General features: G+C 40.0%; 1 protein-coding gene across 1 annotated transcript in view; it reads right to left on the reverse strand.

Moving 5' to 3' along the window:
- Nucleotides 1-3,190: 3,190 nt before the first annotated feature.
- The window catches only part of LOC126469650 (uncharacterized), a 191,995-nt gene continuing 182,547 nt past the window's right edge, over nt 3,191-12,638 (reverse strand). Inside the window, exon 5 of the mRNA XM_050096774.1 lies at nt 3,191-3,589. Coding sequence (XP_049952731.1) covers nt 3,485-3,589 — 105 coding nt within the window. The 3' untranslated portion in view covers nt 3,191-3,484. The remainder of the gene's footprint in view (nt 3,590-12,638) is intronic.

Raw genomic sequence — 12,638 nt, forward strand, 5'->3', positions numbered from 1 at the left:
ATTTCATCCCCATCGACGAGCAAGTCTCCGAAGTGGCGTCAAACCGAAAGACTTGCACCTGGCGAACGGTCTACCCGACGGGAGGCCCTAGTCACACGACATTTACATTTAACTCTTACTGATCTATCGGACAAGTGTTAGGTTGACCGAGTGAATAAAGACACGTTACGTGTCGATAAACCTAGTGTTGAAAATCAAGTCTTAAATTTTAAGAGGCTTATACACAAGGAGTGAGTACCATTCACGATCAGTGTAGACTTCGTATATCAGTTCATTACCTTTACCCCACTACCTCACACACCACCCACATAGAGTAGAATATATGTTTTGCTGCAGAGAATTTGACTATCTGTTCTTTTGGTTTCAGCTGAAGCTGCTTCATTTCGTGCGGCGGGTAGAATCATGTAACAGTTTTGTTCTCTAATCGTTAAAAAAAAAGTTCGTGAAAGAAACTCTTCTTTATGAAAACTTCATCCTACTGGCCATGATACAGGTCAAAATTCGATTTGAAAAAAGAAGGTATGTTATGTTTTAATGACAAGTCAACGATGATGTAGTTAGATACGGATAACAAGCTGATGTTGGGGAAAATAATCGGCTGCGTCCTTTCAAAGATAATAAACAATTAACAGTTGGCAGAGGATGGTTGTCTCCTTTTAGAAAGTTCAATTGGTCGTTTTTCTCTGGGCGCCACTTAAGTACATGAACAGACACACATTCCAGGAGCTCCATTCAACTACGTTTTAATTACGTTATCATCTGACTGATAGCAATGATATGAATTAACAATTTCTCCCTTGCTGAAGAAAAAGTACGAAAGTTACCTCATATGAGAGGACCTCTTTATGATACTGTAATCTTATGTGTTTTTCTTGAGCACTTACATTCGGAAACAAAACTTTGGTTTCGTGTAAAATGCAATGCTTCTGATACTAATAAGTAATTTTGTTTCCACATTGCGAGGAACGATTCAAACTCAGTTCCATGGGCGTAACTATAGTCTTGCAGCCTCAGAGAGGAGACAGATAATTAAGTGTAGAAAAATCCTCTATGTTCTGTTTGATAAGACTCACGTCCTGACAGCCCTGACGGGAAACTGCGGTAGTTTTTCAGAGATTACCACACACACCAATAGTGTTAATCGTTATGACAACGATATCTGATTCTTGGCTATGGAAAGAGTGTGTACTACGAAGAAATCTTCCAAAATTGCTCGTAGGTGGTGTTGAAAACAACACACAATGGTCAAATTGCACTAAAAAAGTGGCAGGGTGCGTGGTAGCGAAAATTTTCTGCCAGCAGGAATTACAACGTGACTCGATCATATATGAAGGTTACGATCCTTCTTTAAGGTGTCCTTGACAGACAGGGACCTAACATTGGGTTTCTGAAAAACAACACATAACGACCTACAGAATAGTAATAAATGTAACAATTTCAGCAGTGAAGATTTTTCATTTGTGTTTAATTCTGCGCAAGTACTCAATTTTTTCTGTTCTGTTCAGCTATTACTCACGTGAATATAGTCACAAAAACGGTTTACGTGTCTTTTTGAAACTAATCCATTCTGTTAGGTAATAGTTTAATTAAATGCTTGGTTTGTACCACACATCTGGCTGTGCATCGTTTGAGTATCTCTCTCCCTCATGCTTTCTACCTCTAGTTCCATGACTCTCACTCTTGGTGTGTGTGTGTGTGTGTGTGTGTGTGCCGCCACTTCTCCCTTCCGCTCATCTATCTGTGCTGTCCTCTTTGCACAATTATTTCACTGTGTTATGCAATGTTGTATGCACATTTAAAAACTATTACCATTCTGATGGAGTTACAATTTCCTTGAGACACAGGTGCCTAACTTTATTTTCGATAATGATAGAAGTTAAAGAAATGAATTAAAATTTGTACCACAGCCAGGACTGGAACGCAGGTATCCTGCTTAACAGGCAGATTTGCTAACCCCTTCACCACCTTAGCAGTATCGTTACCACCACTGCACTGATTACTCCACTCCAATGCCCTCCCTAACACAAAATTCCACTCACACTTTCAGCCCACTTTTCCCTTCTTAAATTCTCATCAGTATTGCCGAAGCTCTCTGATACTGGAATAGCACTCCAGCTATGTACTTAATGCAAAAATCCCGCCTGTACCTGAGGCATAGGTGATCTTCGATAGTGATGGATGTTGAAGCAATGAATTAAAATTGGGCTTGAACTCAGGTTTCCTGCTAGATTTCAGTATTATTAAGCTAGTGCCTACGTCTGTCAGGCAATGTTCTGAACTATTCAATGGCCAACACACGTCCAACACAGGTGTTGCCTTATTGGGCTTTTTGCAGCGTACTGTTGCCCATACGGTGTAAGTCTTTCTGCAGTGGAGAGTCAATTGTACATCTAGCGATGCTCATTTAGTTATGTATTTTCAGACTTAATGCCTCTACAGTTTCCAAATGTCTGCTGCATTCAGCATTCAAAATAATTTTCTTTCATGACATTTTATCATTTGTAACGTATAATGTTGGTGTGTATGTATACTGTCTGGTGTGTATGTATACTGTTCGTAATATTTTTACTCTCCGTGCAGCTACAAGTACTCATTTAAAACTTTTATTTTGCGCTGTATGCCGTTTGTTAATATCCATATTACATGTTATTTAGCACGAGGATAATCCATATAACGCTGAAAGAAGTCTGCTTTGTTGGTTCTAAACTTCAATATTGAGTAATGTTGCTGTGGAAAGTTTGCAAGATGATGTCTCCCTTCCCTCGGATGTGTTGCGTTTGTATCATTTCGTTTTCTACTACAGCTCTCAAGTACTTGGTATTTTTAGGTACAGTCCAAATTATGAACGGCAGGCTGCTATTCGTTTCAAGTGTTTTTCTTGTAAATAGCGTTACGATCGTCTGCGCTGCCTTACATCCTAAAGAAAAGTATATACATCGATTCAGGGCATTTTTCTGTGTTTCCACTTTTCCTTTCAACTTTAATTTTTCCTTAAATTGTTCTATTTCTTTATTTGGGCGCCAGGGACCGCTTGTTCTCGGGTCATAACCCCGGCAGGCCCAACCAAGTTACGACCCTGCTCAGTTCCTCGATGCCCTCTTCTGTTCTAGTTTAAGCCATTGTACTCTAGAGGTCATTGTATCTGCTATTACTAATTTCTAATTTAACTAGAAATGAATCAAAGGCCTGATGAGTTTTGAAGAAAATTGCTGGAATATTTATTTTTCAGTTGCTAACAAATTTATTCAAGCAGCTTCTGTAGGAAGTGACACATTAGCTTCTACAGACTTCGGTTTATTGAAACTCTGAGACAATAACGTGAGAACATACTAAGTTTAAAGTAAAAAAAGAACTGGGTACCTACTGGTGCCCTGTATTTGCTATGTAGTTATTAGTGTCTGTGGACTAAATTAATATAGAGGTTACATTGAAACAAACTTTACGCCCTAGACATCTGTAAAAACAAACTCGTTTGTATTTAGAATTAAAATTTTCGGCTTGAAGATTCCCAACATCCTGCACGCCTTATAAGCGTCATCTTCAGAGGAAGACATTCTTCTGATCTGATCTTGCCATCACTTCTTCCCTCCTGGAACAAAAAGACCAAAAGACCACGTCACTGAGTTAAAAAAATCAATAAAATAAATTACACATGAACACAGATCCTTTCTCTCTCTCTCTCTCTCTCTCTCTCTCTATCTCTATCTCTATCTCTATCTCTCTCTCTCTACCCATCTCCAAAGCGTCTGCATGAACACAGACATGTGATGTACAGAATGACGAGACAAGGGATTGGGAGAATGGAGGCACACATCATATCAGTAGAGAAATTCACTATTTTATTTCTGTTAAGTTTGTGAAATTCAGTATTCACTCTCAGATTCTAAGGAAGGAGAGGGAAATTAGGACCCTACATTCCATCTACGGAAAGGTCATTAGAGACGATATGAAAACTCTTTATGGGGAAGGATGCGGAAGAAAATGGGCTGTGTCTTTTGCAAACGGTCCATTCCGAAATTTGCTTTAAATGATTTGAGGAAACACGGAATGCTTTAATCTGACACTGAACGGCCACACAGGGATTTGAACCCAAGTCCTGCTGAATACGAATCCAGTGGGTTAACCACTGTGCAACCCCTCTAGCCATGTTTAGTGGGATGAGGAAATTGTTCGCTAGTAACAAACTTGTTGGTTGGTCAGGTTGAAATTGGTTGCCTTCTTGGTACTTTCTGCAGTGTTCATCCCATGTTCGCGAGAAACTGCGTTATCAAGTTAAAAGGCGGTTTGTGAAAAAGTGTCTCCGAAAACCATTCACAGCGGGAAAAAAACCTAGTCGACACCGCGGGCATTGTGACAACATGTAATTTCAACAACGTGATGGTCTAACAGGCGCTATGCTAATTAACAAGAGTGATAGGGCACAAATCGCAGAATATCTGAGTGACCACCATCAAACGTTCATTTCTGAGGAAGAGGATGTGGAACAAAAATGGAAAAAATTCAGAAACATCGTCCAGTACGCCTTAGATAAGTTCGTACCGACTAAGGTCCAAAGCGAGGGGAAAGATCCACCGTGGTATAACAATCATGTACGAAAGGTACTACGGAAACAAAGAAAGCTTCATCATAGGTTTAAGAGTAGTCGAATCATAGCTGATAAGGAAAAGCTGAACGAAGCGAAAAAGAGCGTAAAGAGAGCAATGAGAGAAGCATTCAACGAATTCGAACATAAAACATTGGCAAACAATCTAAACAAGAACCCTAAAAAGTTTTGGTCATATGTAAAATCGGTAAGCGGATCTAAATCCCCTATTCAGTCACTCGTTGACCACGATGGCACCGAAACAGAGGACGACCGAAGAAAGGCAGAAATACTGAATTCAGTGTTCCGAAACTGTTTCACTGCGGAAAATCGTAACACGGTCCCTGACTTCAGCCGTCGCACGGACGCCAAAATGGAAAATATTGAAATAAACGATATCGGAATTGAAAAACAACTGCTATCACTTAGTAGCGGAAAAGCATCCGGACCAGACGAGATACCCTTAAGATTTTACAGTGATTATGCTAAAGAACTTGCCCCCTTTCTACCAGCAATTTATCGTAGATCGCTGGAAGAACGTAAAGTACCTAGCGACTGGAAGAAAGCGCAGGTCGTTCCCATTTTCAAGAAGGGTCATAAATCAGATGCGAATAATTATAGGCCTATTTCGCTTACGTCAATCTGTTGTAGAATAATGGAACATGTTTTGTGTTCTCGTATTATGACGTTCTTAGATAATACAAATCTCCTTCATCATAACCAACATGGATTCCGCAAACAGAGATCATGTGAAACTCAGCTCGCCCTATTTGCCCAAGAAATTCACAGTGCCGTAGACACTGGCGAGCAGATTGATGCCGTATTCCTGGACTTCAGGAAGGCATTTGATACGGTTCCGCACTTACGTTTAGTGAAAAAAATACGAGCTTACGGAATATCGGACCAGGTTTGTGATTGGATTCAGGATTTCCTAGAAGAAAGAACACAACATGTCATTCTTAACGGTTCAAAATCTGCAGATGTAGAGGTAATTTCGGGAGTACCGCAGGGAAGCGTGATAGGACCTTTATTGTTTACAATATACATAAATGACTTAGTTGACAACATCGGTAGCTCCGTGAGGCTATTTGCAGATGACACGGTTGTCTACAAGAAAGTAGCAACATCAGAAGACTCGTACGTACTCCAGGAGGACCTGCAGAGGATTAATGCATGGTGCGACAGCTGGCAGCTTTCCCTAAACGTAGATAAATGTAATATAATGCGCATACATAGGGGCAGAAATCCATTCCAGTACGATTATGCCATAGGTGGTAAATCATTGGAAGCGGTAACGACCGTAAAATACTTAGGAGTTACTATCCGGAGCGATCTGAAGTGGAATGATCACATAAAACAAATAGTGGGAAAAGCAGGCGCCAGGTTGAGACTCATAGGATGAATTCTAAGAAAATGTGACTCATCGACGAAAGAAGTAGCTTACAAAACGCTTGTTCGTCCGATTCTTGAGTATTGCTCATCAGTATGGGACCCTTACCAGGTTGGATTAATAGAAGAGATAGACATGATCCAGCGAAAAGCAGCGCGATTCGTCATGGGGACATTTAGTCAGCGCGAGAGCGTTACGGAGATGCTGAACAAGCTCCAGTGGCGGACACTTCAAGAAAGGCGTTACGCAATACGGAGAGGTTTATTATCGAAATTACGAGAGAGCACATTCCGGGAAGAGATGGGCAACATATTACTACCGCCCACATATATCTCGCGTAATGATCACAACGAAAAGATCCGAGAAATTAGAGCAAATACGGAGACTTAGAAGCAGTCGTTCTTCCCACGCACAATTCGTGAATGGAACAGGGAAGGGGGGATCAGATAGTGGTACAATAAGTACCCTCCGCCACACACCGTAAGGTGGCTCGCGGAGTATAGATGTAGATGTAGATGTAGATGAGAGTGCTAGAATTTGAGGTCGGACCATCCTGTTATAATTTCTGCACAAAAGCAGATTAAAAGTGCATCGAGCGAGCAGAGCAGCGGATGAAAAGAAGCTACCAAAGAGGCCTACAGGACCACCATGGCCACGAAGAAGAAGGAAGAGGACCTCCTTTTGGATCTGGAAGGATTGCTGTATTGTTCAGGGATCGCTGACTAGAGGTATGTTTAACTTAACTACAAAAAATGTAACCCACAATTTTAAACGCGTTTTTCTCGAAACTGTATTTTTCAAATTGGCGGGAAACATAATTTTAGAACGGTGCATACGATTTTGATCGGAATTATGTAATACTTATGCAATGACTGTGACGCGTTCTGAATATTTAACTGAATAGAAATGCTTAAAAAAGTATGGGTCACTTAAAATTAGTGACAAAGCAATAACAGCGGCAACGGATCAGGAACCTCTGTTGTAACAATTCGATGTCCAGTACCTCTGTCGGTTTCCATAGTGGACGTTAACAGTGATTCCGTTCGAATGCGTCGCCCATCATCATTCCTCATTACACCGAACTACGCAGTATCTCATCGATGATATTACCCAACCTTCTTTGATCCAATATCCAATTTGTGGAAGATTAAACGTTTGCAGTTCTGAATTGAAACTGATCATATTGTTGAGGATTATGAATGCATTGCTGTGTAGTATTCTTAAAACACTGGAAATAATAGATCATTCATTTGTGCCCATCTTCTGAAAATATTGTAATCGAGTCAGGTACTTTTTGGTACAGAATCTTTAAAAAATATTTATTGGTTTTAATAAAGTCTTCTACCAGTTTCCAAAAATGTTTTAAATTTTTCAGTTAAACTTAACACACAAACTTAAGTCTCAGTAGTAGATGTGGCTTTCCACAATGAATGTGATGGTCAATATTTTGAGGTTCAAGACCCTACTTACGCATTAATATCTTTTTAAAAAGTATGTTGTGAGTAAAAGTCAACAATAATAATTAACTAAATTTGCATTTCAAAAAAACTGTTGTCCTCACAAAGCACCCCTCCCCCTCAGTAGTACACGTTACAAGTTCTGTACCCTGCCTGCACATTAGTACCTCTTTAAAGATAAGTTTTTCGGGAAAAATTAAACTTTTGCAGTTTCGAACTGAAAATAATCATGTTTTTTAGGATTATCCATGCATTATTGCATATTATTTTTAAACTACTGTAAAAAATAGATCATTCTTATAAAATTCTGTGAATTCAATCATTTGAAGAATATGTAAGTCGTTCTTCTACAATACAACATTAAACCTCGCAAACGCATTATTGACTTCCTCAATTTGTGAAGCTCTTTTTATTGAATAATGTTGTGTCTAGACAAGACAGCCTAGACACAATGAGAGGAAGCCGAAAGGCAAGCGCTTAAACTCACGCAGGCTGGCGTGAGGTCTGAAACAGGATACGTAATGAATGCTATAAAGAAAAGTACGTAGCTTCTGGAATACTTAACTTTAATCCGTAATTGTATAACATCGCTCTTGTACAGATATAATCTCCATTTCAATATACTTGGTGATGGCGCCTTGCTAGGTCGTAGCAAATGACTTAGCTGAAGGCTATGCTAACTATCGTCTCGGCAAATGAGAGCGTGATTGTCAGTGAACCATGGCTAGCAACGTCGGCTGTACAACTGGGGCGAGTGCTAGTACGTCTCTCTAGACCTGCCGTGTGGTGGCGCTCGGTCTGCAATTACTGACAGTGGCGACACGCGGGTCCGACGTATACTAGCGGACCGCGGCCGATTTAAAGGCTACCACCTAGCAAGTGTGGTGTCTGGCGGTGACACCACAATAAACCATCCAGTTCTTCTGAAATTCAGAGGTTCTAGGCGCTTCAGTCCGGAACCGCGCTGCTGCTCCGGTCGCATGTTCGAATCCTGCCTCGGGCATGGATGTGTGTGGTGTCCTTAGGTCAGTTAGGTTTAAGTAGTTCTAAGTTTAGGGGACTGATGACCTCAGATGTCAAGTCCCATGGTGCTTAGAGCCATTTGAACAATTTTCTGAAATTGTAATGATTTGTTCGTCTGTTCATGTACATCACATCTATCGATTTCCGTCACATTCAGATAATTCCTTCATGATGCCTCTTTTTTTTCTTATAGTGTATATTTCATTCCTTACGTTTAAACAAATCATTTCACAAAACATTTGACCAGCTTCTTTCGTTTTCTTAATTAACTTCCCACTGTTGTTGGCGCAGATAATAGAGGCACTCTCCGGTGTTCGGATACTTTATATGCATAGAACGTAGGTTAAAAATATCCGAAATTCATACGTAACTATTGTTTCACGCAACGGGAACAAAGCGACGTCTATCGGTATGCGATTAAGCGTGGTTACTCTAATGACGGCCAACTTTTCTAATTGCAGATCTGACATTATTCCTCGTAAGTAAATAAATGTTTCAACGGGGAGACTGTCTGGCACTTGTCACAATCACAATATGACGACATGGCCAAATGGATTTTGAAGATCTTCTTGATTTCTCATTATGTTACCATATCATAGTAATCACTGTGAACGTTCAATGAGAATATCGGTTAATTGCATTCATGCAGACATTCATCCAGTTCCTTGCTAGGCATTTCGTTATCTGAACGTTTAGTAGAAGAGAAGTTCTTAAAAGTATGAATTGGATCCTGTTTAGCTCTGCTCTAAGCAATACGTATTGTAATATTCTATTCCCGGTAATCGTTGTGAGAGGCTCTGCGGCTGCATCATTAGAAACAATGGCTGCATGATAGAGTTCTCTGTTGCCGTGAGAATTTAGTGCAAAATGGCGTTGACATTATGCGAGGGTTACCTTAAAGTCCTCCAAACGTGACATGTCGCTTCCGCAGAAATACTTCGTGGTATTATATTCGGTGGAGAGTAAATTGCTGCAACTGCGTAAAGACGTATCCATTAACGAAGAGTGTTCTCTGTATAACATCTAATCCATTCATTTTGTTTTACCTGATCTCGGTGCCAGCTAGATCTGCTCTACTTTTCCAACTGGTAAAAAGCCGGAAGTCTTACATAAGTAAACAAGGGTCGTGAAAGCCTAAATTGTATTATTAAGCACGTAGTTTGCGGCTTTTCACTCTAGCTGCTTCCGTTAAGCTACGTGACGCCACCACTGGATGGTACTGACTTTGTGGTTCCTGCGAAACGCTATCACTGCCGATTTATTCATGTTGAGTAGTGCCTCCCTGTTTCGTTGTTCGTATCCGTTGATAAACTTCTGAATGTCTGTTATACCTTATAAGTTGTGAATAATGGCAATCACATTGTCTGCGTACACTTGGACAATTGTTTTAATATTTCTAAAGCAAGGCAGAGTGAATTTTTCTTAATAGCGGTTCCGTCGCTAGAGCAGATGTGGTGGCGGACTGCGGGCATACCTGTTGCAGCGCTCTTCTAATGGCAATTTGTTGCGTGTCGATATGGTTTACTATGGTTAACCCCCCCCCCTCCCCCAATTTGGGTATCGCTGTCCTGGATGTATCTATCTAAAAGCTGGCAATAACCAGTCTCGGTTACATATTTAGATTCAGTTTTGTTATAGGCATTCTCTTACAGTTAGTCTAAAACGGCAACCCGTAATTTCAAGGAATGCAACCAATGTTTCTATTAGCGGAATGAACGTATAACATTAGCCTTGCTCCCTGATGAGGCCCCTGGATATAAGGACTGACATCTTTGAGATTACTGTTCTATAGGCACGTGTAGATCTTAAAGTCCACATTTAGAAGCTTAACCGACCAGTAGTCTCTTATACAGGGTGTTCGGAAATTCCGGTTACAAAGTTCTAGGACTTGTAGAGGGGAGTGAGTACGTAATATTCTGATAGGCACCCATCTCTGGCAACTTCCCATTCCTTTCTACGTCGGTTTCGATTCAGATATGTAATGCGTCCACGCCTACTGAGGGAAGGAGAGAAGTCTCAGAGTAGCTTGTCCTGGTATGCAACAAGGAAGATAAGATGACGTGTACTACGTCAGACGATCACCTAATGTCACTCAACGTCTACTTTGCTGTTCGTTGCTGGAACTCCCTGGAAAATAACTAAATAATCTGTGTTTATAACTCCGCAGAAAGAGTAACGCTTCTTACGTTTAAGTGTTAATACAAGCAAATTTGCTTACGCGATAAATGGATTTTTCATTATGTTTCCTTTCGAATTGTTGCCAAAGCATTGTACTGCGTCACGCATTTGTTAAACATGTCAACTGAAACCGTCCTACAAGGGAAACGGTACGTTCCCGGACATGGGTCCTTATTCAAAATGTTGTGTACTCACTCCTCTCTACAACTCCTAAAAGTTTATAACGGGATTTTACGAACACCCTGTAGAATGTGTCTGGAGAGTATAAAGAAAGTCACATCTTCTTTAAAGACCGAAGAGAAATCTTGTCCTGCTAGAAGCTCCATAGAAATTTTCGTAAGATTTCCTCCCATTGTTATTGTTGTCCACGGAATAGTCTGATACAGTTCTACACTCTAGTCTATTCTGTGAAAGTTTCTCCGCATCTCTAGAACCTACATCAGTTTGAACCTGCTTACTATGAATTGGTCTCCCAGTACAGGTTTTATGAACTCGTTACGGAATTAACTATTCTTTAATGCCTCCGCACAGGTTTGAATTCACGGTACGATTTAGTAGCTCTTCACTAGTTGTTTGATCTACTGATATAATCTTCGAATTCTTCTATAATACTACGTTTCTGTAAATTCTATCATCTTAATGTCTGTCATGCTTGAAGCCCACTTTTGACTTGACTGCATAAGGTTACACTTCAGACAAACATTTTCAGACAAAACTTCTTAACACTTAAATTTGTATTAGATGTTAAAATGTTTCTCTGTTATATGAAATTCTTTCTTGATATAACGAGTCCGTATTTTTTATGCTTCTTGCTTCTGCCATCGTCAGTTATTATACTCCCCAAATAGTAAATTTCGCCTGCTACTCTCAGTGCCTTATTCCTACTCTAATTCTCTTAACATCACCTGATTTAATTCCACTACATTCCATTTTTCCAATTATATGTCAATATATCCTATATGTTTCCGTCACTATGGCCTCTGTGTCCTGTGACTTGTTGGACGGTGCTAACATTACCATCAAATGGCTTCCGTGATGGAGAACGCTTCCAATACGTTATGGCTTTGCTGTGCTATCATGTGGTGACCCTGGTCCACCTGCAGCCGTCGTTTATTTCATCAGCTGTGATTTCAGACGTGGAACACAAGGCTTAAAAGTGACTGAAAATGAGTTGGTGGACTTCTGCCTGCGACCTGCTTGCATCACTTTACTCGCCCAGCAAGTATGTTATAATTTGATATTTGGCACATTTGCATTCCTTTATGACGTGAGGGATCGAGACTGGATAGTAAAATTTGAACTCTCTCCCTCGGCCATGTGGCAGTTTGTGTTGATAATTTTGGACTGATATCTTCTAACAGTTACCCTTTATTGGGATCTCGTAAGGATTATATTAATCTTGGAAAATAAAATTTCACAGTATTGTTCAACCAGGCAGCTACGTCTAATAAATGTTTTCATTAATTACATAATTTTGCGCTTGGCTAGGCAAACTCACCTATTGATGTCACTATCAAATGTTGAGGAGACCGTGATCATGTGTTGCCACTGAAATTTAAAGTACGTATATTATTGTGTGAGTCTCAATTTAGCTCACAGGACACGTCCCAAGAATATCTTTTGTTTTCGAAGGATTATGAAGTGCTAGATTTGTTACCGGTAGAGTCTATCATCACGGGAGGATTATGGAAATGCTTCGTGAACTCAAACTGGAATACAATCTTCTTAAAATAGTGCTGCACAGCTTACGTCAAAGACAATTTGTTGTAAATAACCACACGAAGCTGCTAAAGTTATTAATCTGCACGATAAAGGATGACAGCCAAAAACAGTTGCAGGATAAAAATTTATTAAAATTTCTTGACCAAGGTTTTGGTTCATATAAATATACCTTCATCAGAAGTAAATAATCTGAAATTACATCATGTAATGGACATTAATAAAACAATTATGCCAAAGGCGTCGTCAATAATTGAGACATCTTCTCCATTTGTACAACATGACTATC

This window comes from Schistocerca serialis, chromosome 3 (assembly GCF_023864345.2).
Source record: "Schistocerca serialis cubense isolate TAMUIC-IGC-003099 chromosome 3, iqSchSeri2.2, whole genome shotgun sequence".
Lineage (NCBI taxonomy): Eukaryota > Metazoa > Arthropoda > Insecta > Orthoptera > Acrididae > Schistocerca > Schistocerca serialis.